Source organism: Conger conger, chromosome 11 (genome assembly GCF_963514075.1).
Source record: "Conger conger chromosome 11, fConCon1.1, whole genome shotgun sequence".
NCBI classification, from domain to species: Eukaryota; Metazoa; Chordata; class Actinopteri; order Anguilliformes; family Congridae; genus Conger; species Conger conger.
In genome coordinates this window covers 13,595,788-13,610,307 of record NC_083770.1, presented here as the reverse complement: position 1 = coordinate 13,610,307, position 14,520 = coordinate 13,595,788, and the positions used below count along the sequence as shown (strand labels likewise).

The following is a 14,520-nucleotide window of genomic DNA, read 5'->3' as shown; positions in this document are numbered from 1 at the left end:
CAGTTTACAATCTACGCATTGCAGATCATCTCCGGTCCGTTTTCCTCGAGTGAGTGCGGACTGCGGAGAAAGAAGTCTACGTGTGTCCGCAAATAACGTCGATAAAATGTGCACGGTTTCGTAATGCAAGGCATAGGCTACTAAATATTAATACCTAATCGGGGAGAGCTGGCTATATCTGACGGCACTGAGTATTTTGTGAATTAATCGTTGTATTGAGAGCCTACTCAAGGAAAATCAGGGGAAGTCTCTGCCACTGCTTAGTGATTAAAACTGATTTTTGTAAACTGTATTCATCATTCAACACCATGTGATGAAGCCGCGTGTTAATCCTCGATTGATTAGTCACATCATCAACACATTTGTTAATCAAGGAAAATTAAAGAAACAGTTTGAGATCAATGACTGGTTTAAAGGAAAGTTTTGCGCCCCACCAATTCTGAGCTCACGCGACGCCCCTGGTCATAGTTCTGTTATTTCTAGACATTATTTTTACTTATTATGTCGCCCCCCAGTGGCCTGATGGGCACTGCACCGGCCCACTCCTCAGGACTACAGTGCTAGTGCGTAACCGTTGTTTTTGGAGCGCAGGGGAGAGTGTGGACCGTCTGCTGCAGTGCCTGTGGAGGCTGTACAGCAGGGAGCCGCAGAACGCCGTGGAGCGGAGGGCCAACCAGTGGATCCGGGTAACCCACCTGCGTCTCACCACCGCCCCCTCTCCCTTACGCCTCTGGACTGCAGCACGGCCAGCTGACTCCTGCTGCCTGAGTCAGTCCTCACATTCGGTTCTGAATCTGACCCAAGCCTGTTCCTCTTACCAGTTAAAGTTATTTTTACCACTAATTTAAACTTTTATACAAATTGTGATGCTCGTAGTCTCCTCCTTCCCCCTGTGGTGGGTAAGGATTTTCTTCCAGTAGTTAATCCAATAGATATAAAATGGTAAAGCAGGTCTAACACCAGTAGTAGTTTTTAAACGGTACGAGACTTAACACAGTCACTTTTAGTGTGGTGAATGTGAGCGGGTCATGAGCGTTGCTTATTGCTCTGTGGCTGAAGGCAAACTAGCGAAAGCAGCTCATTAATAATATAAAAAGACCAAGAAGAAAAACTGCAAATGAGCTCCATTCAACTTTTTCCAGAGTTCACACAGATGTCTTACCGTAAACTATGTCTGACTCTTTATTTTTTCTTTTCTCTCGGCTACACACAGACACACACTCTCACACATGCACAAGCCCCCGCCGAGATTCGATGTGTGTATTGTTTTGATTAATTTTAATCGCATATAAGGTCTTGCTAATTAAGATTGCTCTTAAACTTTTGAGTTTGCCAGATGTTTGTTTTTTATAAAACGTGTTGAAAGGGAAGTTGAGATGGTTGTGTTGTTTTTTGGGGGTCTGGCTAACGGGGTGGGCTCTGCGTTGGTGGGTGGGTACTGTGGTTTATTTGACTATTTAAGTGAATAGAAATGACTTTGTTGAACAGCCTGATTTTGCTGAATTGCTGCTTTGAAACAGCTGCTCCTGCTGAAAGACATTTGGGTTTGTGTATTTGAGAGCGAGAGGGAGAGGTGTGTGTGTGCGTGTTGGGCTCGCTTGTGTGAGTGTGTGTGCGCACATCTGTGTGAGTGTGCGTGTGCACGTCTGCGTGTGTGTCTCTGTGTGAGTGTGTGTGTGTGGGTCTGTGTGTCTGTGTGTCTGTGTGTCTGTGTGTCTGTGTGTGTGTGTGTGTGTGTGTGTGTGTGAGTGTATGTGAGTGTGAGTGTATGTGTGTGTGTGTGAGAGAGTGTGTGAGTGTATGTGAGTGTGAGTGTGAGAGAGAGAGTGAGTGTGTGTGAGTGTATGTGAGTGTGTGTGTGTGTGTGTGTGTGTGTGTGTCTGTGTGTGAGCGTGAGCGTGAGTATGTGTGTGTGTGTGTGTGTGTGTGTGTGTATGTGTGTCTGTGAGTGAGTGTGTGTGTGTGTGTGTGTGTGTGTGTGTGTATGTGTGTATGTGTGTATGTGTGTATGTGTGTGTGTGTGTGTGTGTGTGTGTGTGTGTGTGGTCACTGCGCTGGCTGCTCTGCACACATCCCTGCTTCTGGGCGATACTCCAGCGGTCAGCTGCGGCGAGCGAGAGGGGGGCCATTTCCTGCCCCCGCTGCAGAGTGGCTTTACCCACCCAATGCCCTACAGTCCCCCGGGCCCCTAACCCGCCCCACAGCACCCCTGCGGCTGCTAACCCGCCCCGCCGAAGCCCACAGACGTTTCCCCTCTCCCCGTCCGCCAAAAACTGACATCATGTCCCCGGCCAGCCACGCTGATGCGCCGCAGCAAAACTGTCGGGGACGGGGAGATTTCAGACTTACCATCACTGTGGCGTTTGACGGGCGATCGTTTAAAATGAAATCTGCGACACACTAAAGCGTTTAAAAAGCGCCGGGGTCCGAGCGCGTTCCTCACCCTGCCTGCATTGCGCTCAGCAGACGCTGAAGCGCTGGAGGTTTGACACACAGGGGCCGCGCCGGTCCCGCTCTCGGCAGCTGGCTGCTCACTGGAGCGCAGGGCGGAAAGCCCACAGCGAGGCGCTGGCTGCCACTGCTGGCTCCTGACCGTCGCGCATTAACAGGGGCCTGTTCAGAGAGGTATGCGGCTCCGTTCTGTTCCAGACCTCTCTGGCGGGATCGCCGGGCACCGGCTGGAGACCACGGCGAGCCCGACACCGGCATACGTGGTTCCGCAGTGTTTTTAAAACCACCGTTTCTTATTTTAAAAAGTGTAGAGGTTTTTTTTTTTTGCTGACGCTCGTTCGGTGGTCGCGGGCAAAGCTCGGCGTTCTTGTTATTAGTCTGGCTGTCGGGCTGTGGCTCTCTCTTTAATTATTACCAGCAGTCTGAAGCTTGTTCGTTTACAGAGCTCTTCAGCTGAACTGACCCCCACGTCCTGTTCACAGGCCGAGCAAAAATTGAGGTGGGATTTGATTTTTTTCAGCTTTTATTTTTTAAGAACTATTATTTTTTTGAAGAACCGTAGCCATGAGTGCTTGACGTGACCACAGACCCCCCCCCCCCCCCCCACACACTCACACACACTTAACTCAACCCTGCCTGTCATTGAGAGTTTGAATAAGTGACTTACTGCTTTTTGTACATCAGATGGTAGTAATTGCACGTCATGAGAGAAAGTGTGAGTGAGTGAGAGAGGGAGAGGGAGAGGGGGAGAGAGGGAGGGAGAGAGAGAGAGAGAGTGAGAGAGCACATAGCGTGCCAAGACCCATACGAGGCCCTGCCAATAACTACAGCAGCAGCGCTCTCCAGTGGCTGTGCTGAGCGGCCATTTTAATCTCCCTTTTTCTTCTTCCACGGAAAGCTGCTCCGTGTTTACAGTGCGGCGTCCAGTGTTTGTATTCTGTGCGCTTCAGAGGAAGAAAGAATCCCAAGAAAATAAAGCAGAGCCGGTTTGAGGGCATGCCAGACTGCACTGTAGTACACAGAAATCACACAATTTGGAACCCCCTTTTTTTTCCGTTGATTGAATGTTGGCTTTCACAGCCCCTATAAAGAGCATCTGTGAGCCTGTGTCCAAGAAGGGGCTGGGGTTAACAGCGAGAGGACCGCTAAACGGCGCAGTCTGAGCCAATGGCTCGTCAGGATTAGGGGTCAAAGGTCAACAGCAGAGCTCAGGCACAGTCTGAGCCAATGGCTCATAAGGGTCAGGGGTCAAGTTTCAGTGGCCAGACTGATAGAAAGACACCAGAGTGCTTCTGCGTGGAACTTGAACTCTGCATACCATTTGTATTTTTTTTTATTTATTTTTTAACTCCACAAGAACGTATATATCTATCAGATATGAACCTTGAAGGCTCCTTAAACATCCGGGTAAAGCAAGCAGGGAGGCGCTCTTCAGAGACCGATCCCCAAACCGCTTTGTTGCGATTTAACGGGGGTGTGGAACGTGGGGTGGGTTGACGAGAGGTGGTGAAATCTCCAGAGGAACCCCGTACCTTGAAAAAGAAAAACAATCCTTCTGCGCCGTTTTATAAAAATGCGAAATAAAAACGGTAATAATCATAGCGGAGGTAACGATGACTTTGATGATTTTTCCCTCTCTCTCTCTCTCTCTCTCTCTGCAGAACTTGCTGTCCCACCTCTCTGTGGAGGGAGGTCGGGGTTCGGCCGGGGGCGGTGCGGGATGCCCAGGGCAAGCTCCGCACGCACGGGCCGACCAGCGCCCTCTGTTCCTGAGCAACGTGTGTTCCCCTTTCAGCCTTTATGAGTCTTACTGCACACCTGAGCGTTTACTGAAGAAAAACAAGTGCTGTGTGTGTGTGAGATGATAGCTTTTTGTGTGTGTGTGTGTGTGTGTGTGTGTGTGTGTGTGTGTGTGAGATGATGGCATTATGTCTGTAGAAGTGATAGTAGTCAGGTCCATAAATATTGGGACATTGACACAATTCTCATCTTTTTGGCTCTATACACCACCACAATGGATTTGAAATGAAATGAACAAGGTGTGCTTTAACTGCAGACTTTCAGCTTTAATTTGAGGGTATTCACATCCAAATCAGGTGAGCGCTGTAGGAATTACAACAGTTTCTATATGTGCCTCCCACTTTTTAAGGGACCGAAAGTAATGGGACAATTGGCTGCTCAGCTGTTCCATGGCCAGGTGTGTGTTATTCCCTCATTATCTCATTTACAAGGAGCAGATAAAAGGGCTAGAGTTCATTTCAAGTGTGCTATTTGCATTTGGAATCTGTTGCTGTCAACTCTCAATATGAGATCCAAAGAGCTATCACTATCAGTGAAGCAAGCCATCATTAGGCTGAAAAATCAAAACAAACCCATCAGAGAGATAGCAAAAACATTAGGTGTGGCCAAATCAACTGTTTGGAACATTCTTAAAAAGAAAGAACACACCGGTGAGCTCAGCAACACCAAAAGACCCGGAAGACCACGGAAAATAACTGTGGTGGATGACAGAAGAATTCTTTCCCTGGTGAAGAAAAACCCCTTCACAACAGTTGGCCAGATCAAGAACACTCTCCAGGAGGTAGGTGTATGTGTGTCAAAGTCAACAATCAAAAGAAGACTTCACCAGAGTGAATACAGAGGGTTCACCACAAGATGTAAACCATTGGTGAGCCTCAAAAACAGGAAGACCATTAGAGTTTGCCAAACAACATCTAAAAAAGCCTTTACAGTTCTGGAACAACATCCTATGGACAGATGAGACAAAGATCAAGTTGTACCAGAATGATGGGAAGAGAAGAGTATGGAGAAGGAACTGCTCATGATCCAAAACATACCACCTCATCAGTGAAGCATGGTGGTGGTAGTGTCATGGCGTGGGCCTGTATGGCTGCCAATGCCCTTGTATTTATTAATGATGTGACTGCTGACAAAAGCAGCAGGATGAATTCTGAAGTTTCGGGCAATATTATCTGCTCATATTCAGCCAAATGCTTCAGAACTCATTGGACGGCGCTTCACAGTGCAGATGGACAATGACCCGAAGCATACTGCGAAAGCAACCAAAGAGTTTTTTAAGGCAAAGAAGTGGAATGTTATGCAATGGTCAAGTCAATCACCTGACCTGAATCCGATTGAACATGCATTTCACTTGCTGAAGACAAAACTGAAGAGAAAATGCCCCAAGAACAAGCAGGAACTGAAGACAGTTGCAGTAGAGGCCTGGCAGAGCATCACCAGGGATGAAACCCAGCGTCTGGTGATGTCTATGCGTTCCAGACTTCAGGTTGTAATTGACTGCAAAGTATTTGCAACCAAGTATTCAAAAGTGAAAGTTTGATTTATGATTGTTAGTTTGTCCCATTACTTTTTGTCCCTTAAAAAGTGGGAGGCACATATACAAACTGTTGTAATTCCTACACCGCTCACCTGATTTGGATGTAAATACCCTCAAATTAAAGCTGAAAGTCTGCAGTTAAAGCACACCTTGTTCATTCCATTTCAAATCCATTGTGGTGGTGCATAGAGCCCAAAATATGAGAATTGTGTCAATGTCCCAATATTTATGGACCTGACTGTATATGTGTTTTTGAGATGATGGCATTATGTCTGTAGAAGTGATAGCATGTGTGTTTGAGATGATGGCATTATGTCTGTAGAAGTGATAGCATGTGTGTTTGAGATGATGGCATTATGTCTGTAGAAGTGATATTATGTGTTTGTGTGCACACACATGCTTGCCTATGGATCACCCAAAGGAAGAGACGTTGTCTTCGGCAACAATGGACAGCCGCAAAAGGTGCCGGCGTGTTTGACATCTCTCCTCCTTGCCAGATGGTGGCGCTGTTGGAGAGGGAGGTCAGAGGGAGCTCCTGCCCTGGGGTCCACACAGCCGAGAGGTTAGTATCATGGGGGTGACACAATTGGCCAATTGCGCATCGCCCTATAGAGCTACCTGCCCCAGTTGGCACAGGCCCTGAGGCTCCCCCGTGTCACTGCCTGTGCGCTGACCTCAGGGTGTGCTGGTCGTTACCCCGCAGGTGCCCGTGCGATGACGTGCGCGGTGCGTCGGTGACGTGCACCACTCTGGTCACATGTCCTGAGGCGGGGCCTCTGATTGGCGCTCTCCTGCAGCACCCAACCGCGTGCGACAGAGCCACTCTCAGCGAAGGCTTCCTGTGCGCATTAAACACGGCCCTGCTGGGGTGAGGAAACAAAACATTTCGTTTTTTTTGGTCTCCAACAACAATGTTTCTCGCTTACTTTAAATATTGAGAATGTATTGAGTTCTTCTTTTCAGTGAACAATGTGTACTGACTGCAGAATGTTCCTAATTTTGCGAGAAGTATCAAGGCTTCCATGTTTTGATTGTTTATAGTACCTATTGAGAATGTTTTGTGTAATTTGTGGTGAATATTGATAATGTGTGTAATTTGCGGTGAATATTGATAATGTTTAGTGTAATTTGCGGTGAATATTGATAATGTTGTGTGTCGTTTGTGGTGAATATTGATAATGTTTAGTGTAATTTGCGGTGAATATTGATAATGTTTAGTGTAATTTGCGGTGAATATTGATAATGTTGTGTCGTTTGTGGTGTATAGAGAAATGGTGTGTCTCCTTTGCGGTTACTATTGAGAACATGTTTGTGTTTTGTCTGAAGGAAGCAGCTGGTTCTGGAAGAGCAGGCACTGATGGGCCTGTGGCGTCACAGCCTGCCCAGTTTAGAGGGAGCTGCCCTCCATCTTGTGGAGTCGGCTCTCTGGAACCCGTCTCCCTCTCTGCAGGTCCTGGAGCAGCAGGTCTCTGATTCTGTTCTGGTGCGTGTAAATGGCAGGCATTTGGTGTGCCCTCACCCCTTCTTTAAAGCACACAACTCACACTTGTAGCCGAAGTGACTTAAGCCTTTCAGTCGCCTGCCCAATATGAACTGAGAAAGTTGAGAATTTAGTATGGTTTTAATAAGGAATTACAACAGTAGTACAGCAGTAATTTTGATTGGCTGAAAAGGTATACGGTCTTGGGAGTTTACGGTAGCTGCGCTTGAGTGCCGTATGGCACTATTGGCACTGAAAGGGTTAAGGGAGCTATATTTTAAACTAGTTTTAAGTCCCAATGTAAGAATAAATCTTAATTGTGCTGCCTCAGTGAGGAATTTGATGTGGATTTAAGCATGCTTTGATTTCTCCCCCAACACCCAGATTGACTTCCGATGAATGTTTTCTGTGGGAGTATGTTGTATGATGATGTTTTCTGTGGGAGTATGTTGTACGATGATGTTTTCTGTGGGAGTATGTTGTACGATGATGTTTTCTGTGGGAGTATGTTGTACGATGAATGTTTTCTGTGGGAGTATGTTGTACGATGATGTTTTCTGTGGGAGTATGTTGTACGATGATGTTTTCTGTGGGAGTATGTTGTACGATGATGTTTTCTGTGGGAGTAGGTTTTACCTATAATCACATCACAGCCCCCATACATAAACACATTCGTCAGTCTCTATCCTCTACATTGTTTGTTTGTTTTTTCTCCTTTCCTAGGTTTCCTCCATTCGTATTTAATTTCCGTAAAGTTGTTTTTTGGACGTGCTCGAAACCCTATTTATTTTTATTGAAAAATGTTTTTTGTGGCTTTTGTAAACACACATTTGTTTGGCGCGCGTATTCTTGACATGTTTTGGCTGGGAGCAGTCGGGTTCCGGAGGTTGTTTAAATTTCGGGCCGAAAACGGGAAGTGTGAAATTAGTGTCACGTTCCTATTTTCCCCCAGCTTTCTTCAGTCTCGGTCCAACAGCAATAAACGGCGACTTCTACAGAAGGACGCTGCCAAAGAAACGGATTCTTTGAAAGCTGCGTAAACGGACCTTCCCTTCAGCGTCGGCTGTGCCGCGCGAGAGGAAGATAGCCCTGAAGACATCTGTTTTCACTAGGGCAAAGGCTGAGCCACCCAACGCCATTCTTCTGCTGCAGGCCGGCTCCTCGTCGAGTGACCTCTACTTAAGACTTAAACGTGGAGGGGGGGAGAGAGGAGAGGAACAAATGAAAAGATGTTTAGAGAAAAGAAGCCAGGCCGCATAAAGAGGTTTGTGGTTCTGGGTTCTCGACGTGGTTGGGTGCCTGTGGGACCCGTCACAAGCATCGCGGTGGAACAAAACGGACACTAGGTGGCGACGATGATCTTGTAATGGTGTTTGAGATTTCGGCCTGAACGCAGTTGCAGTTTGAATGTGGGTAGGTCTCGCTGCTTTGCTAGGACATTCATAGTGATTTGAACTGAATTATATTTACAGCGGTGTTTCATTGAGAACATTGAACAGTGATTTATCCCGCGCTGCAGCTTGCCGGGGCAGTCCTGATTGGCTGGTGCTCGATTTTTGTGGCAGTCCCGATTGGCTGGTGCTCATCGTTTGTGGCTGTCCTGATTGGCTTTCGTGTGTTCTTGCTGCTCTTCCAGAATTTCAGCATCTAGTGTTTTTGAGTGTACCTGTAAATACTTGGGTTTTTTATACCCCTGCACACACGGCCTGGGATATGGGCCTGGGTGATTAAGAGAATATCCGTCGCGCCTGGTTTTTGGGGGGAAGTGTTTGGGTGTGTTTGTTGACGCAGGAGGAGGATGGAGACCTCTCCAGTTGGACAGGTGTGAAGCCCAGCGTAAGGGGGGGGTGGGGGCGGTGTATATTTTAGAAATCCTTAAACACTGTGAGCCCAGGTTTGCCGCTGCCTTGCGCCCTGGCCTGCCCCGCGGGGGCTGAGAGGACCAACGTGGGACGTGAGGACGCGCTCGTCTGAATGCTCTCTGAATCGATGGCGGGGGTCGCGCCAGCGAGCGATGAACTAGATCAGACGTTCCGGATTGGTGGAAGGAGGGGCGCTGAAAAATGAAAAGCTCGATTCATGATGTGAACCTCATACGTGCAGTGCTTTCGGAAAAGGCCGTTGAATGTCTCCCAAGGAAAATATTAAAAGCCATTAATTTAAAACACATGAGGCTGTGTGAGTAAGGCCCTCCGTGAGGACTTTTGCTCAAAAAAAGAGATGTTTTCATCCTCAATAACGGCTGAGTTTGTGTGATTATTCCCTCACGATGAACTGGAGGGATGGCCTCTGTCAAAATATAGAAAACATTCAATTGCCAATTATGGGGCAATCCTGACCTCTAGTGGTTTACTTTGGCACTTTCATTTAGTAATTCTGTTCGCTTGTGCATTAATGTCAAGTGGTTTGCTATTTGTGGTGTTTGTTATTGTAAAATTAATGGAAATAGTTGGCATAGCCTACACATAATTTCAGAGAGAATGTAGCCTATTTAACGATTAATTTGCTGTCTCTGTGTGGTAGCCAAATATTTGGCTGTAATAAAGCAGAGGCTGTCGTCTTTGTTTATTTCACATTTTCCTCACTGCATAGTGCAGTTGCAGACCAGTTTCCCCACAGTATAAACCGGTACTAACTTGATGAACTGATAATTATGCCAGCTTTGTGTGATGAAATACTAAATTAGCAATGATCAAGCCAAACCGTGAACCACTTTTTTTCTTTCATGTTCCTCCCGAGTTTACGCTCGAACGTCTTTTATTTAAAATGCTTGTCCCATCTGTGCTCCCTGGGTAGGTTACTTTCTTCTAGTCCTATTTTGCAGGTGAGCAGCTAGTGATAGTGGGGCATAAGGGTTTCATCACTGTGTCAAACTAGCAAGGTTTGAGGCTCACAAAAGCCACTGCTAGGCTTGATCAGGCCTAAAACGTGACTGGTGATGATAGTGAATTGGCTGTGTGGCGGGATGTGCTCATTGGACAGTTGTGTTTGAGGCTGAGGTTAAATAAGGCAGGAATGTGGGTGTGAAACGTGTTATCTTTTCCTTTCTTGTTTTTCTTTGTAGCCCAAAGCTTCTGCACATCACCATCCGGTGTTCTTGGTTGTCAACGATGTTTTCCGGTGAGTTTTCAATTTTACACCCGATTTGCAGTTACCAAGCGTGCTTCTAAAATCAGAGCTGCCCACCGCCCACTACAATTCCCCGAAATCACCTCCAAAAGTCTTATTTTAACAAAAAGTAACTAAATATCACAATACACAGTGTATGGTGTAGGCGTCCTAGTTCCTGTTCTGAAAAAGTAGCCAAATTTAGAGACAAATTGGGCAACACTGCCTCCTACACACCAGAGTTTTACATCCTACAGGCCACACAGTACTACAGGAGAGCCAGTGACTATTTTACATCCTACAGGCCACACAGTACTACAGGAGAGCCAGTGACTATTTTACATCCTACAGGCCACACAGTACTACAGGAGAGCCAGTGACTATTTTACATCCTACAGGCCACTCAGTACTACAGGAGAGCCAGAGACTATTTTACACATGGGTGACGTGGCTCAGGCAGTAAGAGCAGTCGTCTGGCAGTCGGAGGATTGCCGGTTCGAACCCCCGCCCGGGCTGTGTCGAAGTGTCCCTGAGCAAGACACCTAACCCCCAAATGCTCCTGACAAGCTGGTCGGTGCCTTGCATGGCAGCCAATCGCCGTCGGTGTGTGAGTGTGTGTATGAATGGGTGAATGAGAAGCATCAATTGGACAGCGCTTTGGATAAAGGCGCTATATAAATGCCAACCATTTACCATTCATTTACCATTTACACCCTATAGGCCACACAGTACTACAGGGGAGACAGTGTTTTTGCATTACTCTGGCACTAACAGTGTTCCCCACAATCCGCCTCTCCAATGCTTTCGTCTCTCCGCCCCCTCCCTGGCCCCAGCCTATGAAGTCCTGTCTATGACCTGACTGACTGGGGCCTGAACCCGCTCGATCGGCTCCTCCGGGCGAAGTCGACCCACAATTCCCCCCGGTCCCCTTCCTGCGGATTAAAGGCCTTTGAACGCACCGTTAATCCTCTGGGCCGGGGAGAGCAGAGGGCAGGGAAGTCTCAGACACCAGACCGGAAGAAGAAACCCACAGGCTTTATCCCACGCATGTGAACATGCCTCAAAGACTCCTTAGGCTGGCAGGACACTGGCTCACTGGCCGAGGAAGCTGGTGGATAAGATGCGCTTTAGGATCTGAGCAGACATCTCGAGCAGAGTTCAGAGATGTAAGCTAGCACTTGAACAGCGGCTATGGGCTGAGATGAGCTGTTTTAGTTGGGGGTGGTGGGATAAACGTCATGAGATCTCCGGTCATGTAAAGGCAGCAAACCAAACCCTGTTAGATCTCAAAAGTTGTCATGGCCAAATTTGGATTCAAATAAGCGATAACCAGCACAGTCTTCGAAATATAGGTTGAAAAAGCCAGCAATATAAAATTGATTTGTTTTTGCTTTGACAACATACTCATTAATGTACTTTCAGGGTACATTTGTGAAATTTGATCCTCTAAGAACAAAAATGAGGTACTGTCACTAATTCTGCGAGTGTCCTTTTATTGGTGGCCTGTGTCATAGGACAGCCCCATTGTGATGCGTTGGTGTTCCGTTGGCTTGCGCAGAGTGCTGTTGGTGGAGACACAGGGAAGCCCCATTGTGATGCGTTGGTGTTCCGTTGTTTTGCGCAGAGTGCTGTTGGTGGAGACGCAGGGAAGCCCCGCCCTCAGAGCCCTCGTACAGACCTTCACCCGCCATTTCCTCCTGTCGCTCCGCCTCCTGCACCCACAGGTACGGGGTTCACGTGCTTCCGTGCGGACCAATCAGCTGTCCTCTGACCCGCTTACCCGACCCTTATCCCAACCTTCACATCAAAAGTATTAAACTTTAAACAGATCCAGGGTCAGTGCTTTGGGGTGGAATTTGGAAGGCAGCCGGGGAAGTCTTTGGAAGGAACACTAGGGGGAGCTGCATTATTTTTGCTATGTTAAAGAGGCAGTTCTCCCAAAAATGAAATTAAAGTAGGTCTCCACTTACCTGGAGTACTATCTATCCATCCAGATAGATTTGTTGCATTTCAGAAACTGATAGATTTGACTACTTTTCTCGATGCAGCTCATATAATGGACCTCTAGGGGGAGCTGCATTATATCTGCTAGGTTAAAGGGGCAGTTCACCCAAAAATTGAATTAACGGTCTCCACTTCCCCAGAGTACTATCTATCCGTCAGATAGTTTTACTGAAATGTGATGAATCCTAGATTTTAATAATTTTTTAGATACAGCTCACCGTCATACAGTATAATGGACCTCTATGGCCTGCTTGTTTTCCGGTAGTGAATGCACTGAGAATTACATTTGAAAACCTCAACAGCAACGTTTCATGCCACAGTCACTCGCAAACATCAACAGGGCTCAAAAATGCACAGAACTGCAGTATTGTGCAGTGTTAGGCACCCTTATATATATATATTTTTTTTTTTGCGTGTGTTAGTATAAAAGAACAAATTTGAGATTTCTAAGTATTCATTTTCCAAAAGATTTAATTTTACAGTGACATTTTGTATTTTATTAAAACAGGAACGTAGAACTGTAAGCAATTTACTACTTTTTACATAAAAACTTGATCAAGGCTGTCTGCGATCAGAAGCAAGGAGGCAACCAAAGTCTGCAGAAGAACTGTGGCAAGTTCTCCAACATGCTTGGAACAACCTCCCTGCTGATTGTCTTAGCCAATGCTGTCCTGCAGTTCTATATCTCAGAGAAGTGATGCAGTTTTAACGCCGAAGGGTGGTCACAAAATATTGATTTGATTCAGTTTTTAACTATTCTGCCAAATGTAAAATATATAGTATGTCTATTTAGGACCTTTCATTGAATTGAAAAAATCGTATCTGTACAGAATGTTATACGGGTGCCTAAGACTTTTGCACAGTACTGTATTTCTTCTACTACCAGAACTTGCCAGTTGGGTACATGCAAAAAATAAGTTTGCGTCAAAGTACATTTTCAGCACATCGATAAAGAGCTCCACTATATCATGTTGAACTCTAAAATCTAAAAAATCCGTAAAATCTAAAAAAAAAAACTTTTGGGATGGTTAGATCGTCCTCTAGGTAAGTGGAAACATGCTTTACTTTCATTTCAGGGTAAACTGCGTCTATAAGCTAAACCTAAACCCAAGGCATCTTGTCACTAACATGTATCAGAGTAATGGCACATGTGAGCACAGGGATGGCGTATGTAGGTGCAGGCAGTAATAATGTCTCTGCGTGTCTCTGGCTCCAGGAGAGGCTGTCTCTGAAGGTGTTCTTCCCCCACGTTCCTGCGTCTCTCCTGACGCCCCTGCTGCAGCTTCCCCCAGGTAACCCCTCTGTCCCAGGTACACCTGATCCAGGTAACCCCTCTGCCCCAGGTACACCTGATCCAGGTAACCCCTCTGTCCCAGGCAGGTAACCCCTATGTCCCAGGTACACCTGATCCAGGTAACCCCTCTGTCCCAGGCAGGTAACCCCTATGTCCCAGGTACACCTGATCCAGGTAACCCCTCTGTCCCAGGTACACCTGATCCAGGTAACCCCTCTGTCCCAGGCAGGTAACCCCTCTGTCCCAGGTACACCTGATCCAGGTAACCCCTCTGTCCCAGGTAACCCCTATGTCCCAGGTACACCTGATCTAGGTAACCCCTTCTGTCCCAGGTAACCCCTCTGTCCCAGGTACACCTGATCCAGGTAACCCCTCTGCCCCAGGTACACCTGTGAGGTCTACAGGCACATTCGCTTTTTCAGGGAGTGACGTCATTGGCACGTTGCCCGCTGTAATGTTCTGCCCTTACATTGTGCAACGGGTAAAAATAAATCAAACTGCTTTATACTGGCCTGTTTCCTGCTCTGCTCCGGCCCGAAGTGAGTTATTATATCAGAAAATGTGACAGGAAGGAAACCAGGCCCTTTCCCGGCTCAATAATATAAATTTTCCCTCAGAGAGACGGCCCTATTTCAGCCTGCTGCGCCCTGATCTGGCCTCCGATCCTTTTCAGGGCAGAAATGACCGGCCGTGCTGTTGGCACAGCGTTGACGGCTATGGCCGTAGTGCTAACGGGGCATTAAATGTGTTTGTGTCGGTGTGTGTTTGTTTTCAAGCATTTAAGAGAACAGGGGCCTGTCCCATAAAGCAGGATTAACTGCCCCGAGTAAAACCCGGACCCTGGTA

The 14,520-nt window shown here is 46.9% G+C and overlaps 1 protein-coding gene across 2 annotated transcripts in view; it reads left to right on the top strand.

Annotated features, from left to right (window-relative positions):
- Positions 1-14,520, top strand: part of fancc (FA complementation group C) — a 32,413-nt gene that overhangs the window by 11,799 nt on the left and 6,094 nt on the right. For both annotated transcript variants that reach the window (XM_061260425.1, XM_061260424.1), the window contains exons 4-11: positions 592-686; positions 4,113-4,229; positions 6,286-6,350; positions 6,492-6,656; positions 7,115-7,271; positions 10,333-10,388; positions 12,001-12,100; positions 13,597-13,672. In XM_061260425.1, the coding sequence (XP_061116409.1) occupies positions 592-686; positions 4,113-4,229; positions 6,286-6,350; positions 6,492-6,656; positions 7,115-7,271; positions 10,333-10,388; positions 12,001-12,100; positions 13,597-13,672 (831 nt within the window). The remainder of the gene's footprint in view (positions 1-591; positions 687-4,112; positions 4,230-6,285; positions 6,351-6,491; positions 6,657-7,114; positions 7,272-10,332; positions 10,389-12,000; positions 12,101-13,596; positions 13,673-14,520) is intronic.